The 22,349-nt window shown below is 41.1% G+C and overlaps 2 protein-coding genes across 2 annotated transcripts; one reads left to right on the forward strand and one right to left on the reverse strand.

Annotated features, from left to right (window-relative positions):
* Positions 1-90: 90 nt before the first annotated feature.
* On the reverse strand, positions 91-9,802 carry gmppb (GDP-mannose pyrophosphorylase B). Its single transcript, XM_080890355.1, has 10 exons — positions 9,687-9,802; positions 7,969-8,152; positions 7,797-7,877; positions 6,769-6,817; positions 6,482-6,624; positions 6,105-6,263; positions 5,472-5,550; positions 3,469-3,596; positions 3,203-3,385; positions 91-2,700 (listed from the first exon to the last, which is right to left on the reverse strand). The coding sequence occupies exons 2-10, from the start codon at positions 8,095-8,097 to the stop codon at positions 2,569-2,571; spliced, it is 1,083 nt and encodes a 360-aa protein (XP_080746481.1). The 5' UTR covers positions 8,098-8,152; positions 9,687-9,802; the 3' UTR covers positions 91-2,568.
* A 10,507-nt stretch (positions 9,803-20,309) lies between these two features.
* LOC308402249 (putative C-type lectin domain family 20 member A) lies at positions 20,310-22,087 on the forward strand (the record flags this gene model as incomplete). Its single annotated transcript, XM_080890936.1, has 5 exons — positions 20,310-20,350; positions 20,440-20,814; positions 20,925-21,329; positions 21,410-21,489; positions 21,965-22,087. Exons 1-5 carry the CDS (start codon positions 20,311-20,313, stop codon positions 22,085-22,087), a joined length of 1,023 nt encoding a protein of 340 aa, XP_080747062.1. The 5' UTR covers position 20,310.
* Between the last annotated feature and the right edge of the window lie 262 nt (positions 22,088-22,349).

Genomic DNA, 22,349 nt, shown 5'->3' on the forward strand with positions numbered 1-22,349 from the left:
CAGTGCTTGTGAACTGTCCCCATTTAGTATGTAAAGAAATACAAAAACACCCTGGACCTTCAACGTCTATTTTGTTCACATATAATATGAAAATCTGACCCAGTAACATTTAAAAAAAAAAAAACCCAGAAAAGCAGAACAGATACCCTTAAAAGATTTTCAGGCGTGTAATTATTTCAAGTTAAAACACTTTGTTTTTACAAACTGTCTCAGGGGAGAGATGTCTGTCTTATCAGCAGTTAAGGAGAAACTGCTATGTGAAAACACCAACAACTTTTCCAGTCTTAGCACAGGGCTGATTAACAGTTCTTTACTGAAGGTTTCTCATTTCCAAGGATTCTTTCTGGCTCAGAAATTTGAATGCGAGTGTTTAATTATGACCCTGAAATAAGTCAAAGAAAAGTTTCAGTAGTTCTAATGACAGAGGGGATTTACACTGGGCTCGGTTTACTTTTACTTTACATTTGTTTGTAAAAGCTCAAAATCATCTGATTTTTATGCTAGTAGCAGTAAATGACACATGGCTAAAATGTTAGCGTTAGATTTGTTTGAAAGTTGTCTCTTTAATTATATACACAGATTATTGTACAAATTAAATACTGAACACAGAATGAGTGTCAACATTAGTGATACTGAAAATGTTATGATTTACTGATGCAATGTCAAATTCATGAAGTTTATAAAGTTTACTGATGGTCGGATACATTTTGTTTAGTTTTGGGCAGTCTGGTCATGAGATTATATGATGATCTTTTGGAGTCACGCCCCTACTTTTAGTTGGAAAGAAATCTGTCAGTCATTGGTGGACTTCAGTGATGTCAGTGGTTCCAACTTAAGGTCCAGTAATTTCATGGTGCCATGCGCTTTCCATCTTTTTGGCCTCAGGACTATTATTTTTGGTGACAATGCAAGAAACTGGTCCTAAATTAGGCTGCGTCTTCTCCTCGAGGCTGAAAGCTAATTTACAATCTAAGTATTTTTACTCTGAAAACCCTGACAGGAAGCAATGACTTATACTCCTGTTCCTTTGAAGTTTTTTTTAGTATACTGAAAACCTTTCCTTATCTGCTTTTCTCACCTTTAAGAGGATTATTGCATCTGATGGCCATTGCCTAATTTGTGACAAAACTGCTTACTTCATGTGGAGTAGGAACTTTTAGACAGCGCTGTATATTTATTTATAATGTAAAATTAATCTTAAAGACTAAAGTTGTCCACATTATAAAGTTGTCAGCTCACCCACTACAGTATTGGAGCACATATTGATGATCATTAACTCGTCTGACATTGAAACAAGCCATTTCAAAGAACAGAGAAACCTGGAAAGCTCATCAAGAACACAAGACTTAACCAACATTTCCCATGATTAAAGCTGCAGTCATTGGTATTTCCGTATAAAAACAAATCAAATTATTGAGTGTTATTTGATGTCAATTACATTCAGGTGGATGCAAACATGACTTCCAACTCAAAACATTCACATTTCCATGAAGTTGCTTACAGCTTGCTCTGCTGCCCTCAATAATAAACTGCTATGGCTTTAAAGGACCAATGTGTAGGAATTAGTGACATCTAGTGGTGAAGTTGTAGATTGCAAGATACTGAATCGCCCTTTGTTTCCAACAAGAGCAGAAATAAACACATTTGCAGGTTGGTAACAACTGTACGGACAGTGATTTTAATATATTTAAATATAATACAACCATTAAGATTTTGCCAAGGTTTAAAATTGGGGTGTGGCGTCGATTAAACAGTGTGCTGACACTGGTCTCATCTCTTTCCTAGTCTTCACCTCTGCTGGACCCAGCTCACAACTTCACACTTTTGTGTAAGTAAATATTCTACTTCCAAAAAAAACAAAACAAAAACAAAAACGTGGCAGCCTCCACAAGCAAACAGTGGTGGCATTGTCCATCTTTGATATACAGTCTATTGTTTACAACAATGTAGGAGCACCTTCAGTTCCATTTACTTATAGCCAGTGCCGTTTGTCCTTTTTGGTCTTCAGTAGAAACACTAGTTATAAATCCTGGATTACATTTATGTTAATGGAGCATCAGAAATCCTACACACTGGACCTTTAACTGTGACCAATACTGCATTATGTTTCACAATAAGTCAGATCAGAATCTGAGCATCAGTCATGACATCAACCTGTAGCTGTGGTTTGATTGTTCTTTTCAGGAAGTGTAAATGCATAGTAAATCTAACCAGCAGTGTTCATATATTCACACACCCACTTCCCCCTTCCCTCTCAGTATACTGATCTTTACTCCACCAAGAAGCCCCCTCTCTCGACTTTTCTCATATTTGCCAACATGAGAGTTTGACCTGTCAGTACTTTAAGAAACCTTCCTTGACACACGTCACCTTTTCTGACAAATGCAGCCAAGCAGGGCTAAAACAAGTCCAAATTAATTTATAAAAAGAAAGACAAAGAAGCCTTTTGTTCTTCCTCCTCCTGCTTCCATTCAACTGCCTGAATGTCCCTCCCTCTTCTCTGGCACAGTTTGGGTCTTCCTCATAGTCTTCATATAAAAGGCGCTGGGATTTTTCCTCCACCTGACGCTACATGATGATTCGCGGCTCCGGGACTGACTCGTTGATGGATTTGTGAGGCAGGACGTTGGCACCGTTCAGGTAAAGCTCATCATTGACGATCACGTCCTCCCCCAGCACCGTCACATTCTCCATACGCACCTGAGGATGCACATTAAGACACAAGTCATCTACCATCGCACGTGACAAGTCTTTGTGCATGTGCTGTACGAGATGAAACAGAGGATTTAAGTAGACAGCAGAAAGAGTACGGCTGCCACAGCCTTCGGTACTCCTTCTGTTCTCCTACTGCTTCTCTGGCGTTAGCTACTATAAGTTATGTGAAAAGGACAGATATAATAGTGAACTGTGAAGTTGGCCAAAAGTCCCATTTGGTTATTACTTTAAGACAAAAAAACAAAACAAACAAAGCAAACAAAACAAACAAAAAAACAGACAAGTTTGAGCAATTCCAATAAATTATATCCATGAGTGCATAAGCAGATACAAGGTCTAAAAAGAAAAAAAGAAAATAACTAGGCTAAGTTATAGAGTACAAATATCACCACAAGTGAGATCTGCTGTTAAACAGACAGAGACACAATTAGGTGCGTCTCACAATAAATGAATGAATCAAGAACGTCCACACATCTTTCCCACTCACCCACTGGCCGACTGACGAGCTCCACCCCACGATGCAGCTCTCCAGCCACGAGTGCGATCGAACCCTTGACCCTTTCAGCACCGTGCACCTCTTTATCCTCACGCCGTCCTCCACGACAACGCCGGCGCCGATGGTAACATTCGGGCCGATGGTGCAGTTCTCCCCGATCTGTGCTGTGGGATCCTTCAGAGAAGAAGAAATGGGGATCATCATTATCATGAAGTACAAGCCCTTATTTTGATGTCACATCAACAAAGTGCACTCACAACCAAGACGTTGCCGAGGAAACCGGGGCCTGTGCGTAATCTCTCAGGTGCGTGTTGTCGTACTGACTGGAGGTACATACACATCCCTGTCAGGAAGTCTTTAGGCTGGCCGATGTCCATCCAGAAACCTGCAGACAGACGGACAGAGGGTGGAAGGTGAAAGCCTGAAAGCAACCAGGCAGCTCCTAGTGATCTTTAACAGGTGACTCACTGAATAATGAGGTCACAGTAAGAGGCAGACATTAATCTGCTGACTGCAAACTCTGCCATAAATTTTACATAACTGCCAGCAGAGTTTTCAGCATTTGTTCTAATAGCTGCACAAATCATTCATCTGCCTCAACCAAATATCCAGCTAAGTGTTGTGAGGGGGCAGGATCAAGAGAGAAGAGGCGGAGAACACCGGGGCAAACAGGCACCCTCACATCTAATCCTACGGCCACCAAAATCACCAGTTATAACCTAACAAGTATGACCGCAGTCTATGAATTTCAGGAGCAAACAAACACACAGAAATCAACCAGAAGGTTCGAACCCAGCGTCTAACAGTGCTAACCACTGCAACATGGTGTCACCCCCTTACCGTTGGTTAGGCTGTGGGGGCAAAAGTGGAAACCAGGACAAGCAGAGATACAGATTTAAACTAAAAACTGAAAATGCAGTTCAGTGGGTTAAAAAAGCCACATTTTCACTGGAAAGACTGATGGATTTTCTACAGATCTCTGTTAAAAACAAAAAAAACAAAAAAGAGGGAGAAAAATCACCATCAATTCATAATTCAATAAATACCAATCCTGAAAAAAGATTAATCCAAACACCTGAATAAAAACACAGGAAAGCACGACTGGTACGAACAACATTAATCAGGGTTTTTACGAGCACCAGCATCATAAAAAAACATCAGGGTTTCTGGTTTCTGATTAACATACAGATTTAACCTGAATTTATTTATTTATTCAAGCATAAACTAGCCAGAGATCAGTTATTAAAATGTAATGAATTTATTTAGCCTTTTAGGCCGACATAGGTTTGTCCATATTTATTACAAAGACAAAACAGAATTTAGGTCACTTGTACAAATTCCTACTCCTCTAAGAAAATTTAAAGAACAAATCAAGCCCATCTTTTTTTATTTATCCTGTGATTCTTAAGTTTTGTAAATGCTTCGCCGCTAATCTCGAGGACCTTCTGTTACTACTTAAACATGATGAATCACATCATCTTCTAAAGGGAAATCCACTACTGACTGGGACCAGTAAGCCTGCCTGGACTACAGGTCAGGATGGGGTGGAGGTTTCACTACGTGGTTCCACTGTTTCAGCAAAGCCAAAGGATGTCAGAGAGGAATGAGGATGTAGAGAAGCACCAACTAGTGATTCCTCCTGCTGGTGAGCTCTTATGTTTTTTGTTGGGGTTTTTCTTTTTAAACATCTGTATCAGAACTCTAGAGAACCTTTAGGTCTGAGCATAAAGGTTAGTGGTGCTTTTCTGCAAACGTTTCCTCTCCAGACCTGCACGAAAAGCCCAAACACTTACGTCTGGTGGAGCTGTGAGCTGCAGAGACCAGATCAAGCACACAGGTCAGCTTCAAACCATACATTTCCATCCTACTGATCCTACTGCTGTGTTAAGAAAAAGGTGAGGTCACCACTGTATACTTTTATGAACTGACTTGCATCATTTTGATTAATACAATCTTCTCCACGGGCCCCTATTTTGGGCAAAAGCTGAATGTTCAGATCTCACATGCAGCTTTACAGTCCTGTGCTGTAGTAGAAGCTACTTTCGGCTACTTCCCTGCCACCAGTGGTCGCCACAGTGGGCAGCTCTACATGTCTGATTTGGCAGATTTTCTTTAAACGCAGGATGCCCTTTCTGACGCAACCCCAAAGAGGATTTGTGTCTCCAGCTGGAATCAAACCAGTGACTTTTTGACCACTACGCCACTGGAGGAGAAGAGTCCTGTGCTGTAGTACTGCAGTCTTAATATTAGTATTAGTTACCTTGCAGCTCCATGGCATACAGCTGTCCCTCCCCTGCCATGACAGGAAATATTTCTTTTTCAATGGATGTTGGTCTCAGCTGCAAAAAGAATGCATAAAAAAAGTCATGAACATGATCCAAAAAAATACACAAAACTATAGTGTCTTCAGACTCAGTGTTTCCCACAGATTCCCACATAATCAGGTGTCTCTCCAGTGAGTCTCATCCTGCTGGTAGATTGACAGACACACAAACCTGTTGTAGGCTCGGGTTAGAGTGACCCAGGGTCTCGCAGGAGATATTCAGAGCAGGAGGACTGCAATCACTAGCTACAGTCCAAGATAGTGAAGTCTGAGTACATCTGAATCTAGGATGAGCTCTGATCAAGAAGCTGAATGATATCAGTGACTGCCACAATGATAGGCTGAACAGTGACCCAGATGCATTCTTCGCTCTGATCCAAACTAAGGCTGAAAGTTTGGATTGAAGACTGAAAGCTGAAAGGGAGCTCCCTTTCAGCTTTCAGTCTTCAATAATACCAGATACTAACAGGATGGCCCACCAAGGTAAAGTCCATCTGTGGGAAACACTGAGTCTGTTACTAAATAACACACCAACATCGACACTATGAGTGAGTGCAAGAGCCTCCTCACCTGGATCCTGCTGAGCATGCTGGGATTGAAGATGTACATGCCGGCATTAATTTTGTTGGAGACAAAGACCTGTGGTTTCTCCACAAAGCGATGGATCCTCCCGCTGTCCGCCTCATACACCACCACACCGTATTTAGAGGGCTCTTCCACCCGTGTTACCTTCATACACACACACACACACACACACACACACACACACACACACACACACACACACACACACACACACACACACACACACACACACACACACACACACACACACACACACAGTATGACCCCACAGTAGTAAGCTTCCCTTAAACCACCTAAAACTAATAAAAACCTGTCAATATGCAGCAGCTAAGCATAGGAAATACTCGGACAGTCTCTCTCACCACAATGGTTCCCTCCTTGCCGTGGTTGTGGTGGAACTGCAGCAGATCTTTGAACGGAAAATCACAGATGACGTCTGAGTTGAGAACGAAGAACGGCTCACTGTCATCATTCAGCAAGTCTCGAGCCAACGCCAGGGGACCCGCTGTGCACAAACATACAGTTTTATATGGTTCACAATAATTTACTATGGTTTTTAAAAGACGAGTTAATCGATGTTGAATTACTGGATACTTGCAGAGAGCCATTTACGCTTATCTGGATCTGTCTGTAGTAAAGACAAGCTCACCTGTTCCCAGAGGCTCCTTCTCATGAGACAGAGAGATACGAATCCCGAGCTGAGAAGAAAACAAAAAACAGACAGGTTCAACTTTAATGTTTTGGCTCAGTTAGGAATCACACCACATCACACATGAATCCAAATGAATGTCTCCTGAATCTATTTCCTAACATGTGACCAGAGATACAGAAATCCAACAAGTCCAACAACCGAGTCTTTGAGGTCCTGTTCAAGCACAACACGGAAGTCACGCTGATTAAAGATTGTAAAGTACACGACACACACGGTGACTGTGCTCACGAGTGTTGTGTTTTATTGACAATTCTGCATTCAAGGGAAACAGTCTGTTCCAGTCCAACTCTCTCTCTCCCTGCTCGACTCTGCCTTCACTATATAGAGAAAAGGAAAGAGACACCGTCATCAGTCAATCGCCAGTCAGTGGCTCACCTGCCTCCCAGTACCGCCCCCTTGAGCTCACTGCACCACCACTCCTCCCCTGCAGCTGAGCCAGGGACCACACCTCTGTCACAAAGATGTTTCCTTCAAACTACAAACCACAGATGAGACACGCAACTAATCACTATAAATCTATCTAAAGATTTTTTTTTTTCTGTTTTATTCCACTTATAGTCCCAATATTATACTGACCAATCACATATGATCAAATTTCTCCACACAGGTAAACAGTCCATAGAAAAATTAAAACTGCAGGCTGGAACTGCATCAAACACAATCTCAGAATAATTAGCTATCCTTTGAGGATGACTTAGCTTCTAAATTCAGACCAATTGATTGGAAATCTTGAACCTAAAACCTGTTACTGACTTTCTGAATATCCTGGATACACTAGAACAAGAAAAATAAGAAGCAGAGATGCCGAAAGTTTCTTGAAAAGGGATCCAAACATACTCAACAGTGACTGTTGTGCACATTTACACCTCAGTAAATGAAATCCTGATTAATAAATCCATCATATAGCCTCCATGCAGGAGAAACCTGGTGGTTTTTGCTGTAGCAGTGCAGGTTGTTGTACGTACTCTCTGCTCCTGCACTCTCATCTCTCTTTCCAGCAGCTCTGACATGTAGCTCACTGCCAGAACCACATGGTCCACCCCAGCCTGAAAACACACAGAGACAGTGACTCATGACTACAACACAAAATAACCTCTCAGTAGCATCATTAAATCCTCATTGATATCTTTGCCTTACTTTCACCAGTGCCTCCACCTGGTGCAGCAGGATGGGTTTGTTGCAGAACTCCACGAGGGGTTTTGGGACGCTCAGGGTGAGCGGTCGCAGTCGGGTCCCGTACCCCCCCACTAGGATCAAAGCCTTCATGATTCTGCCGTTACCAACAGTTACCCAAGTTCATCAATAACCAGATGCTGATGCCCTGAAAAGACCAGATTCACATTCATCATTAAAATCAGACATTTTCTAAAGGAAGGACAGAAAAAAATCAGTCATGCTCGTTTCTGTTTTGGATTTAAAATTAAAAGTGACTTTCAAATACAGTCACTTTTTTACTTTGAAGAAAATTATTCTCTCCCTCTCTGACCTCTAAATGTGAACTTCTTTGCCCTCCTAAAGTATAAAAATATAACATTTATGTACACATGAGAGTGGAGACGTTGTGATCGGGGACAGAAACACAAATAAGCAAATCAGAGACTATTTCCTGATCCACTGTGTTGTTTACTTTGGTTTGTCGCATTTTTATTGAGCCATTTTACTACACAATTCTATTCAGGGTGGAAAGGTGAATAGTATGAAAAGAAGAAAATGGATGATTAAATTCCACTTTGTTTTATTTATATTCTTACTTACTAAACTTCTGCACTGTTATTTTAACGTGTTTAACTTAGGTCAGGGTCTTCCTGATTCAAAATGGACCTTCTTAGAGTAACTATATATGTAAACATGTCTGGTCCACTTACAGTTAAAGCAAAGAATCTGTGTTACAGACGTCTGAGCATTTTCCTGATATCTACTGGCCTTGAATAAAAGTAAATGGCTTTTTACAAAGTTGTACACTTGAGTAAATAATACAATAAAAATCACAGTGATGGTGATTTTGTTACTGCATTTACTCTTTTGGATGCAGTAATTCAGGCATTTGCTACCTTTTTGGCTGCATTAAATTCAACTTAATTATTAGCCAATGACATGGAGGTGATAAAGATCAAGCTGCTCAGACTTCCATTGGGAGGGAGTATCAGAGGGAGAGCTCAGGCAGAAGTGGTTTGGAGACAAAGTTAGAAATACAAGAGGCGGGATAGTAGATAAACTGGACAAAGGATGTTAAATATCGAGCTTTCAGGCAGATGGAAAAGAGCAAGAGCACAGAGAACATTTAAAGCTGTAGTGATGACATGTTGATGGCTGGTGTGACAGCAGATCGCTGTGGCAAACACTGTGGCGTCGGGAAGAAAAAGAAGAGGAAGAACAAGAAGAGGTCATGGTGTCGCCTCAGATCAACAGATTTCATTCATTCATTCTATCAGGCGGTCTGGAACACGTGATAGGGTGATATTTACGTCCCGGAAAAGTGTCGAAAAACAAACCAAAGAACCAACCAACACAAAGAGGCGATAAAACGAGGATACACATGGGAATAAACACAGATTAAAACAGGTAGAACTAACGGGTACTACTAAAACAACCTGTTAAGGATATTGCGTTTTATACAGATTACATCAGCACTTATCGTAAATGAATTAACTTTTAAGGGAAACAGTGAGATAAAATGTGACAATGATCATGTTTTGGTTTGTAGTGAACTTACAGTGCCTCTAAATAGCTAACGCCAGCTGACAGAACTGACTTTATTTATCTACAATGAACGCAAATCGACAAGGAGCTGGTTAGTGCTCAGGTTTTAAAGTCTGCGAACAGCGTGAGAGTAAATGAAAACGAAGAAAACTCACCTGGGTTTTTTCGTTAATAGTCTACAGCCGGTCTGAATCACTGACACTCTGGAAATGACACGTAAGATCATCAAAACGCCGAATCCTTGTTTGGCTTCCGGTGCATGAGACAGCCAATCAATTCGTTCGACGTGACATAGCTTATCCGGTGAAGCGTTTCAGAATAAGAGTCATTTTAAAATCGGGCTTATTGCAGCATTTCTATCCACAGACTAATAATAGGACAAGGTTTCTTGGTCTTAAAGTTAAATGAGAATAGTGGAATACAAATAAATAAATAAAGTGAAAATCGATAAATCCCGTGCATACAGACTTTTTGAAAACTTGTGTGCAACTAATGGACTAGTTCAAGAAAATTTGGTTAAACCCAGTTTAATTTTACTGGACAAAAAACAAGAATATATATATATATATTTATTAATTAAACAAATGTAACAAGTATGGAAGCCCATACTTCCATACTTCCGCCACAAAAAAAAGAAGGGGATCCTTAACTCGCTATGTTTCTCGAAATTTCGACTTGTGTTTCTCGAAATTTTGAGTTATGGATACTTGTTTTTGTTTTGTTTTTTTAGTAGCGGAAACTGGCTTCCATAGACAAGTATAACAAATATGGCAATATTGCCAAATACTTTTTCCAACTTCAGATAATACCACTGTTGTGATATTTTGATACCATGGTAGCATTTACAGGATATTGTTTTATTGTGATATTATACAGAAAAGAGTTACTCAATAAGGCCCATTTAATAGTTGTTTTTCTCTTTCTCTGTGACCCAAGAATTAATGTGTAAGACTCACAAGCTGGTACCCCAAGGTCGAAAACACCACAGAGACGAGACCACTTCCTTACTCCCATCCTCCCTTCCTTATCTCTTAGAAAAAGGCTCGTTAAAGGCCAGGTGGTTTGTTTCAGAATTCACTAATGAAAGAACTCTGTATTCTGTGTATTTTGCTGGGATGATCATAAATTGTAGCTGAACTGATAAACTACACACAGGATACTTCTTTGCTCACAAGGCAGGAAGACGTTTCCTTATTTGGTCTGTACTGGTTTGAACTGAGAACTTGCTGACACACGAACCTTTTTTTCCTCTATATAAACTGCTGTGTATCAAATAAACCTTTGAGTCGATTTGGGAAGACAACCTGAAGCAGTCTGTGTTTCCTTGTTCTCCCAAGCTGCTCCCGACGTCGTAACTAACCCAGCTGAATGGCATACCTGAGTGTTACTTTAAATAATTAGGAATCTTAGAAGGAAAGGACAGAACTCTGCTTATCGCTCGTGCCTTGGAGGGAAAACCGGGATGGACATTTTTTCCTTCAACCACGACAGGATGTCATAAAAGACAGATAATGAAAATAAATTAAAAATAAGCAACTAAAGAAATAAATAAAATTAACAAAAATTTAAATTAAAAGTCATATAATAAAATTATAACCTTGGGGTTTTCTAAAAGCTTTAGTTCATTAACCATATGATGCAGATCCACTGTTTGTTTTTTGTCCATAAACTTTACAGATGACAGGAAGAGGCACAGTTCTTTGTGAAAGGTGAAAAAGGACGGCTTTATATTCAGAAATCGACATTTATGAATGAAGAATTTACCCATAATAATTATCACATACAGTGGGTACGGAAAGTATTCAGTAATAATTTTTACACTCTTTGTTATAAAGCAACCATTTGCTAAAATTATTTAAGTTCATTTTTTTCCTCAATAATGTACACACAGCACTCCACATTGACAGAAAAAACACAGAATTGTTGACATTTTTGCAGATTTATTAAAAAAGAAAAACTGAAATATCACATGGTCCTAAGTATTCAGACCCTTCGCTCAGTATTTAGTAGAAGTGCTTAGAGTCATTGTCTTGTTGGAAGGTAAACCTTCACCCAGTCTGAGGACCCGAGTACTTGGGAGAAGGTTTTCGTTCAGGATATCCCTGTACTTGGCCACATTCATCTTTCCCTTGATTGCAACCAGTCGTCCTGTCCTTGCAGCTGAAAAACACCCCCACAGCATGATGCTGCCACCACCATACTTCACTGTTGGGACTGTATTGGACAGGTCATGAGCAGTGGTTTTATCACACCTAATCCCCGCGTACAGACAGAGGCTGAAGCTCTCCAAACCTGTCGTGAGGACAAAAAAACTGTGGAGCAACGAGGCCGTGGAGGAGCTTCGCACGTGTTTGGAGTCCACAGACTGGGACACAATGAAGGCTGCTTCTAACAGCTTGGACGAGTTTACGGACACTGTCACCTCCTATATCCACTTCTGTGAGGACAGGATTGTGCCATCACGCACCAGGGTGAGTTATAACAATGACAAACCCTGGTTTACTCCTAAACTCAAAAAGCTGTGGCTGGAAAAGAGAAAGGCGTTCAGAAGCGGAAACAGGGACTGCTACAGAGAGGCCAAGTACAGGTTCACTAAAGAAGTGGACATTGCTAAACATCAGCACTCTGAGAAGATGCAGCAGCAGATCTCAGAGAATGACTCGGCCTCTGTGTGGAAAGGTTTTAGGAATATCACAAACTACAAGCCTAAAACCCCCCACTCCACTGATGACTTGCTCTTGGCCAACACCCTTAACGACTTTTACTGCCGTTTTGACGAGCCATCAGGCAGCCTTCACACCTCCAACGGCCCCAACAATAGAAGCACTTTAGACACTAATTCCCCCACCTCTCCCCCCTCCATAGAGCCATCACCACCTTCAAACGCTTCACCTACAACACCCCCCTCCTCACCCCACACAAAAGAGGATTTCACACCACCTCCTCCCACCACAACTCTTCATATTCATGAGGCAGATGTGAGGAAGCAGTTTATGAGTCTGAATGCTCGAAAAGCTCCCGGCCCAGACAGTGTGTCTCCTGCCACCCTCAGACACTGTGCAAACGAGCTGGCCCCAGTGTTTTCTGGCATTTTCAACTCCTCACTGCAGGCATGTCATGTGCCTGCCTGCTTCAAGTCCTCTACCATAATCCCTGTCCCCAAGAAACCTAGGATCACTGGACTAAATGACTACAGACCCGTGGCTCTGACATCTGTGGTCATGAAGTCTTTTGAGCTCCTGGTTCTCTCCCATCTCAAGACCCTCACGGCCCCCCTCCTGGACCCCCTGCAGTTTGCATACAGAGCCAACAGGTCTGTAGATGACGCCATCAACATGGCCCTACACTTCATCCTGCAGCATCTGGACTCCCCAGGAACCTACGCCAGGATCCTGTTTGTGGACTTCAGCTCTGCCTTCAACACCATCCTTCCAGACCATCTCCGAGGCAAGCTTTCCCAGATGAATGTGCCTGATCCCATCTGCCGGTGGATCACTGACTTCCTGTCGGACAGGAAGCAGCATGTGAGGCTGGGAAAGAATGTCTCGGACTCCCGGACCATCAGCACCGGCTCCCCTCAGGGCTGTGTTCTTTCTCCCCTGCTCTTCTCCCTGTACACCAACTGCTGCACCTCCACCCACCAGTCTGTCAAGCTAATCAAGTTTGCAGATGACACCACCGTTATTGGGCTCATCTCGGACGGGGATGAGTCTGCCTACAGGAGGGAGGTTGAACGTCTGGTGTCTTGGTGCAGCCACAACAACCTGGTGCTGAATGCCCAGAAGACAGTGAAGATTATTGTGGACTTCAGGAAGCACACAGCCCCACTCCCCCCCATCATCCTGACTGACACCCCCATCACCTCTGTGGACTCATTCCGCTTCCTGGGTACCACCATCACTCAGGACCTGAAGTGGGAGCCCACCATCACCTCCGTCATCAAGAAAGCCCAGCAGAGGATGTACTTCCTGAGGCAGCTGAAGAAATTCAACCTGCCAACACGGACGATGATGCAATTCTACACCGCAATCATCGAGTCCATCCTCACCTCCTCCATCACCGTGTGGTACGCTGGAGCCACCATCAGGGACAAACAGAGACTGCAGCGTGTTGTGCGCTCTGCTGAGAAGGTGATTGGCTGTAGACTCCCATCTCTGCAGGACCTGTACACCTCCAGGACACTGGGGCGTGCAGCTCGGATCTCAGCTGACCCTTCTCACCCTGGACACAGTCTGTTTGACCTGCTCCCCTCAGGCAGGAGGCTCCGGTCCATTCGCACCAGAACCTCTCGCCATAAGAACAGTTTCTTCCCCTCTGCTGTTGGACACATGAACAATAAACGTACGACTGTTCCCACCACTAACACATGACCCTACACTGTGTTCACTGCATCATTCCATGTTTTGGCACTGATCACCACCTGCACTCATGTATATATCTTTCTACGTAGCACTTTTAATTCTTATTCTTACTTTTATCTTTTCATGTCTATTTAAGCGCAATTTATGACAGTATGTTTGCACTGAAGCACCGCAGCAATTTCCTAATGTTGTAAACCTGCTCAACATTTGGCAATAAAACCCATTCTGATTCTGATTCTGACACATACCACTTAGAATTAAGGTCAAAAAGTTCTATCTTGGTCTCATCAGACCAGAGAATCTTATTTCTCACCATCTTGGAGTCCTTCAGGTGTTTTTTTTTTTTTAGCAAACTCCATGTGGGCTTTCATGTGTCTTGCACTGAGGAGAGGCTTCTGTCGGGCCACTCTGCCATACAGCCCTGACTGGTGGAGGGCAGCAGTGATGGTTGTGATGTAACACTGGATGTAAAACATTGATAAATCATCTTATGTATGCAGATGACGTGGTTGTTTTTAGTCCAAGCAGTGCTGGGTTACAGGAGCTTCTTAATATCTGTACTGAGTATGGTGTGCAATATGATATAAAGTACAATGCTGTTAAAAGTGGTGTTTTGATATATAGAACCAAGCAGGACAAACAGCTAAATTTGCCTGTTTAAACTGTCCCAAAAACTCTTGAAGTTCATAAAAAGGTGAAATACCTCAGTCGCTTTATTACTGATCAAATAAATGATGACGATGACATATACAGACGACAGTGTAAGCTCTATGTGGAGGCAAATACTATTGCACCTAAATTCAGCTCTCGTGCACTTCTAGTTAAAGTGGTTTTGTTTAAAGCAGCGGTTCTCAAACTGGTGGTACTTTTAAAGATTAAATAATATACCATTGTGGGGGTATGCAAAGACGACACAAAAGTTCCCAAGGCTCTTCTGGGAGCCGGAGTCGACCAGAAAACGTCTCCCCGAGCGTGAGTCCTCTATGAAGAGCAGCCTTTCCTGATCGCGGCCGCTAGAGGGCGCTGGCGGGCTCATTTCCCTGGGCAAAGGCACTGTCACGCAGATGATAAAAACACAGCCCTTTCCACTGTGCTGCTGTGCTGCGCAATGAGAATCCTTTGTACGATACCTAGAGCGGGTAGTGCCAGTCAGATATTTGTAGCTGTGGGTGTTTGGACTTTTTAGAGCACGTTTAAGAAAGTTAATGTTCAATTTTAGAGAACGACTGGATGGCTCTAGTAACAGTATAATTTTAGAACCCACAGATCCGACAGCGAGTGGTTCCCGTTAATCATCCAGTCGGAGAGCATTAAGCATTAGTTGAAGTGTTTGTGTATTTATCGATTTTTTTCTAAGTAATTGTGTATTTTATGTATATTTTGGTTTTATATTTTTACAAATGTTTAATATTTTTTAATATTTTTATTAAGGTTTATAAATTGTGTTTTGTCTTGTTTTTTATGGACATAAAGTCTGGCAATAAAGATTGAATTGCAAGATCTATTTCATTTTTACCCCTCAACTGGAAAAAGGCTGATGGGGTGTTAGCATTACCCCACCATGCAGAACGGTGGTCAAGGCTGGACTGGGACAAAAAATCGGCCCGGGCATTTTGACTAGAGCACGGCCCACCAGGATAAAGATTGAAAATGTGACGTCATTCAGGGATAAAACCGCAAAGGATTTTGGGAACTTGTGGCAAGAGGTACTAGCGCACGCAGGCTTTCAATTGAACTCAGTTACACAGCGATAAAAAGAAACCCAAAAAATGGCAAGAAGCTGTTGTATTATTAACTGCAATAGCCGGTCGCATGACAGCCACGGGAAGCCGACGGGTAAAGAGATCGTTTTTTTTTTTTATCGGATTAAGTCGTTGAAGAGAAATTTTTAAGCCATGTTTCCGAAGTAAGAGCCGACAGATGGTCTGGATATACCAAATATAACGTCCCAGAACACTCCAGCTCACATGTTAGTCTGCTCCAAGCATTCCCACAAAGGTCAGAGTTTTTTAGTAGTTAATACGTCATTTTTCTTAACATAATTGGTGATATAGGTTACAAGCAAGTCTGGCGCTGAACAGAAATTGTCGCGCTATGCTCCTTTATTTATTGTGTTTATTGTGCATAAATAGTGAATTGTCCTGACACAATATTGCGTTTCGTTTCTGTTATAACCATGGTACACTGACAAAACCATATACTTTTATTCACAGGATAAAACAGTTGTTTTGTATCACTAATTGTCCATTGCGATTACAACATACAATATTACTGTCACTGCTACATTTCTGTAATGCTACTGTAACCGGTTTCTGCTTCATCCCGCTGCAACAGTTCGGCCCAAACAGACTCCTCGACTCTGCGTTGTGTAGTGTTTTTAAAAAGACAAGGAGTCTCTGATCGATCGTTGCCACTTTATTTCCTGAATGGAAACAACGGTGTATTATCAGTGCACAGGCTCGCCATACACCACTCCGCACAGCACACTCTCGTATGGCTACGGCAGACTGGCAGCGATTACTGCAGCAATATTACAATTTCTAATATACAATAAAATAACAGCAACAACAAATGATGTACCTGAATGGAAACAACGGTGTATTATCAGTGCACAGGCTCGCCACACACCACTCCGCACAGCACACTACGGCAGAACATCTCATTAGCATTCCGCTTTAGCATACAGTTTCACACATTAATAAACAAATGAAAAGTACATAAAACTGGTGTTGGACATGTGTCCACTAAGCACTTATTACACTCGGTGCTCGTCAGCTAATCAAACATGTTTTATGTGTCTGTACTACTTAGCTATATTGTGTGCGGAACAATACAACTCACCTCTCGTATGGCTACGGCAGACTGGCAGCGATTACTGCAGCCAGCCTCACCTAACCAGCCACACTGAGAGGGGGGGCGCTGTTTCCCCATGACACTGATATTTGTGGCAAGTGGAATAATACCAGATAAACACTGTTACACTACCAGAAATTATTTCCACTACTAATTAATTACCGTTGAGCTCAAAGGTCCTATTAATAAACTGTTAATGAATGTGTATTTATGAAGACGATTTGTGAGACTGGTAAACTTATGATATGTACAATAGTCTTTCGTTCTACACGGTGCATTTCAAGGTCCTGCACCCATCCGTCGGTAAACTGTACCTGGGCTTGTTGCAGTGACCTGAAGTTACTAAACTTCACGAGTGTGTGCACTCACTCCAAGAACCGTATAATTATAAATCTGAGCGTGGTGAAAGTTGGGCAGCACGCTGACGTCTTTTGTTCACTCTTTCACTCCTTTGATTTTTTCCTCGTATCTTTTCTTTGTCTTTTCGTCGAGTCTGTCTTTGTACGGACCGGCATTGTTCTCCTTTTGTTTTGTACATTCCTTTTTTGTGCGGCAAAGAAAAAAAAAGAAGGTATTGGAACCGGAGAATGAACGTTTTGCGGTGCTGCAAATGTTTGCATTTGATGCGGTACTTGGATTGTTTTGCCACGGGTTCCCGGCATGCAATGCGCGAAAATCACGTGATTGCTAAACAAGGGGGAGGGTGCATCCAGCCTCCTCGGCTGTAATTGGTCCAGCCCAGAGTCGATCATGACCAATTGGCCAATCCAACACCTTTCATTATATATACCCTTCCTAAAAAAAAAAAAAAAAAAAAATCCATCGGCCCATAAAAACAAAAAATCGCCAGCGGCCCACCGGGCAAATACCCGGTATGCCCGATGGCCAGTCCAGCTATGACGGTGGTGATGACACCCAACTTTGTGAACACGATGACTCAAGAAAAAGGAGATGTAGGGTTTTCAAATGGATCTACTGAAAGTCTCTGACAATTTTGAAAATCTATTACCGGTACCTCAACCTCAACCTGAAGATGAAGGTCGAGGTTATAGATTTAGACTATATAGACTTTGTCGAGTTATTGTGTTTACAATGTTATTGTTGGTTTTGACAATCTGGGGAATGTTTTTAAAACATCCTCCCAACCATTTTTTTAATCTAAAGTGAACTTTCCCCTAACATCAGGAAAACCTTCTACACACAACGTTTAGAAAACGTTAGCTGAAGTGGGGTAGTGAACAATCCCCGAACGCTTCCTTGTTTGCTGGGATCTCACCTAGAATTAATACTGTAGGTGTATCTATTGAAAATCTCACATGAGATGTCAGTAACTTTGACCTCACGGTCAATCTTGTGAATGTGATGTTTGAGAAAGATTATTTTTTAACCTGCTTTTTGTATCACTCAGCAGCTTTCACAATATGAAAGGGAGAGCTGTGAGTGGAGTCACTCTGAAGTGGAGAGCAGTCGGATGGAGAAGTCTTCCATAAAGGGGGGAATGATGACAGAAAGAAAACTGGCCTGTTAAATTTAAAGCCAGCTTTGCATAAAAACACTTTGGCTTGATGTTTTGTGTAAATGAAGCTGCTGTTTAGTGCAGTCTGACTCTGCTTCAACTTTCTGTTCATGCAAATGATGCTGCGAATAGTTCCTGCCTCAGTAAAAGGAAAAACAAATTTCCAACAAAAAATTTCTTTGCCGCTTTGTTAGAAAGAAAGATTGCATATTCCTGATAACCCGACACACGGGACTGCAGTTTAGATTCAGATAAAGGTACTTTGAACTGCTCTGTTTCACATCTGTTTGCCACAGCAGATAGCTCCACACAATCTTTAGCAGATTTAACTTATACTTCCCGACGCAACCCAAAAGGGATTTGTGTCTCGTCTTGAAGAACACATCTTTATTATAAAGTTAATGTGGCCACTTGTCCTAAACCAGTCTGTCGTTAAGCTGGTATGCTTTAAGTGAATGTGGGAGGAAGGGTGGGAGTGGGACTCCGTGCAGTTCTGAGCTTCAGACACTTCATAAACAACATTTAGTGAATTTTGCATTAATTTCTATAATTTCTGCATCCAATGCAATGCCTTTATCTATGGAAAGATAAGATGCTCTATAACATGTAAGGCCAGAATATCTTGCTACATCTATCAACAGTGACATCATCTCCACACATTTTGGTTTCCATCATCGTGTTACAAATTATTCTTAGTTTCATCGGTGCAAGATCTGAGGAATTTTTGGGGGGCTCTTTTAGATATTTCCTGGCAAAGTTTAATCTAGCCTTCCTGTTTTTTCGTTTATATCTTCTTGTAAACTTTCTGTATGAAGACAATTATACCTACTTCCCCGAGAGATTGAATGAGTGAACAGGCCTCTCTGGGCCATGATTTTACCCATAAATTGTCCAATTACTTTTGATCCTCTGAAAATGACTGAATTCAAAAGTGACTGATTTATGAAATTTGATCTTCAAAAACCAGTGTCGTGAGAAGCAGTGGCACAGGTTTCTTGTCATGATGAAACAAATGGGGAAAAAAAGAAGGAGCTCCAATATTAGGACTTTTATTTATTTGTTCAAAGAGACAAAGAAAAGGTTTGGTCACTAAACAAACAATGCCTGTGTTTAGAGGCATTGTTTAAGGGAATTTAGCATCCAGAACAAACTTCAGCTGATTACTGAAACTTATCTTCAAACACTGTAGATGCGTGATATTTGTGCAGAAGGTTTTCAACATGAGCCCAGATCTTACCGAAACATGTTTGAGTTTTACTGAGGAATTCATCACTGGTGTGAAAACAAAATATGTTCTGGAAATACTACAAATCACATTATTTTATGCTACGGTGGATACATCACAAGTAATTTGAGGTTAAGGCTCTTGCCCAAGGATACTTTGACAGATTCACAGAAGTCAAGGACTGAACCTCCCACCTTCTAACTGGCAGATGACCTGCTCTATCAGCTGAGCCACAACTGCTCTATAAGACGGCCAGGATGCACACAGTGAAGCGTCTGATGGTAAAATGTTAAAACATTTAACTTAATCTTTCTAATGCCTTTTAAATGTTTCCTTTAACTGATTCATCAGTCATATCTTTTGTTTTAGGTCATTCTTTGGTTCAATCAAATAATGAAAATAAAAAATATATAACTTCGGTAATTCAGTGACATGATTTGGTGGCATATTTTTCTAAAATCAAGCAGATTAGCTTCACTCTTGTGCAGTATCATTAAAAACAATGACTGAAATAAATAATACTTCTTGAAATTTTAAGAAAAAAACTCTGCAGTTGGAAATAAATGTAGATAAACACAAGATAAAACACTCTCATTTAAAATCATTTCTATTACTTTAAGCCTGAAGTTTGAATTTTTAGCAGTTTTAAACAAACCTGGTTAATGTTGTTTCCATAAAGGAGTCTCTGTGACACATTTTGCATAAACTGATCAACACACCCATAACATTTCTCAGAAACAGGAACATGGAGCAGGAGTGGGATTTCCCTGCATTTTTATTATTATAAAGGCTGAGTTTTCTTTCACAGTTCACAGAGCAGCATCATGACTCTAAAGATCCTGCTGGGTGTCTTCTGTCTCTCAGGTCAGTCATTTTTGGCAGTGCTTATCACTCTGATATGTTACATCCAGGTTGCATGTTCAGAGATGTTGATCAATCATTTTTCCTCACAGGGTGTCTCATCTTCTCCAGATGCCGTCAGTACTACTTTGTTAATAAGTCCTTAGATTGGGGTGCGGCTCTGAGTTACTGTAGAGTGAACTACACAGACCTGGCCAACTTCGAAAACGCTACAGAAATGAAACAATTTAACAAAACAGTTTCATCTGCTGGTTACAACTCTGAGGTCTGGATTGGTGCTTACCTACGTTTTTATTGGAGACATGCATCTCAGATCAATGATGATTTCTGGAAATGGGAAAATCAAACTAAAAATGAACCCTTCTCAGTTTACTATTTTTGTACAAAAGCTTTAGTGAATTCACCATACTGGTACTGGTCTTGGTATATCAACTGCTCACTGGAATACCCATTCATCTGTAACAATGGTAAGAAAATACCAAAGCATTTTCTTTTCTCATTAAGATTGTTTTGATTTGATTATTTTCATTCACAGGAAAATCAACATGACTTATTTAACCACAATTTCTAATTGCAGGAACTTACCAGAGTCCTGAATTTGTTTTTGTGAATAAAAGCATGGACTGGTTCAGAGCTCTCCGGTACTGCAGGGAGAACTTCACAGACCTGGCTGACAGTTCGCTTTCTGTCAGTGATACGCAGAGGCTGGTGTCATATGGGACTGAAATATGGATCGGCCGCATTGCACATCCTCAAATTTTCTGGGTCGATGGCAGAGACTCCTCATTCAGATACTGGGATGAATCAGGAAAAATATTTGGCATTTCAAATGCCATGCGTGGTGTCGCAGATATGCAGAGATCAGGAAAATGGAGGTTACTGCCCTATAATACACAACGACCATTTGTCTGCTATGACAACCTGCCAGCTCCTCAACCTGAAACCACAGAAGCTCCCAAAAAAGAAATTGTTTACAGAAAAGGTATAAAGTTACAGTTTTGATATCACAAAAATATAATAACTGAAAACTCCCCATGACACCTTTTGTCCTCTCTGTCTCAGTAATAAAAATCAGGTTGAAGCTGGAGGACTCCTCTGTGAATCTGAATGACACCGCTGCCAAAGCAACACTCCTGAAAGAGGCAAGTCTGCCTTAAAACTTCACCTCATCACCTTTGCACTTTAGTGTAGGTGCTGTGAGTTTCACCCAGCTCTTTAATTTTATGTGATTGCCTGTCCTCATCTCTTCTTCACAGCATCTATGAGCAAGCTGCTGCGTGAAAATTAAGGCTGTAAATTTGAATTTTTGAATGTTGAGAAATGTTCATAAAATTATGACATCTAAAAATGAAAAAAAAAAACTTTTATAAATGACAAAAATAATTTCCATACTTTTCTCTGAAACGTTTAATATGATTTTACTGTATATGATTTTAATATGTAAAATATGTATTTTACAAATATGATTTTACTGTATACATTAATCGGCCCAATTCAAATGCAAAGGTATGAATTAATGTCAGAAAATAAATTTATTGATGTTTTGTTTTTCTAAAACAGGCTTTTGTTTGTTTTTAGTCTCTGTTTAAACATGTGTGTAATGTTTGGATCTCTCAGCTCCAGGACAGACTGAAGGAGAAAGGAGTGAGTGGAATCACTGTGAAGTGGAGGGAGCAGCCTGATGGAGCCGTCTTCCATAAAGACAGGAAAGTACTCACAAAGAAGAAAACTGAGCTGTGAATTTTGAAACCAACATTGCTGCGACTTCTCTGAAACTCAGATGTTTAGTGTACATGAAGCTGCTGTACATATTGTGGTTTTGCTCTGTATTTGTTTATGCAAATTATACCGTTGACATTTGTCACCTTGGTGAAATGAAAATAATCAGATATAATTTTTATTATTGTTTCATCAGAGTGTTTTGTTTTGGACTAAAAGATCCTTTCATGGTTTTAATACTCCTGATGACGTCCTGTGTGGGACTATGGTTAAAACTGTAGAT

The sequence above is a fragment of the Rhamphochromis sp. 'chilingali' genome (assembly GCF_963969265.1).
Source record: "Rhamphochromis sp. 'chilingali' genome assembly, chromosome: 9".
Taxonomy (NCBI): domain Eukaryota; kingdom Metazoa; phylum Chordata; class Actinopteri; order Cichliformes; family Cichlidae; genus Rhamphochromis; species Rhamphochromis sp. 'chilingali'.

Bases quoted from the DNA above. Each gene is read 5' to 3' on its own strand.
- gmppb (XM_080890355.1), bottom strand. From the start codon at position 8,097: ATGAAGGCTTTGATCCTAGTGGGGGGGTACGGGACCCGACTGCGACCG. The intron at 3,597-5,471 runs GTAACTAATACT...GTCTGTCTGCAG, and splicing joins GTATGCCATGGAGCTGCAAG to GTTTCTGGATGGACATCGGC. The intron at 3,386-3,468 runs GTGAGTGCACTT...TCTTCTCTGAAG, and splicing joins TCCTCGGCAACGTCTTGGTT to GATCCCACAGCACAGATCGG.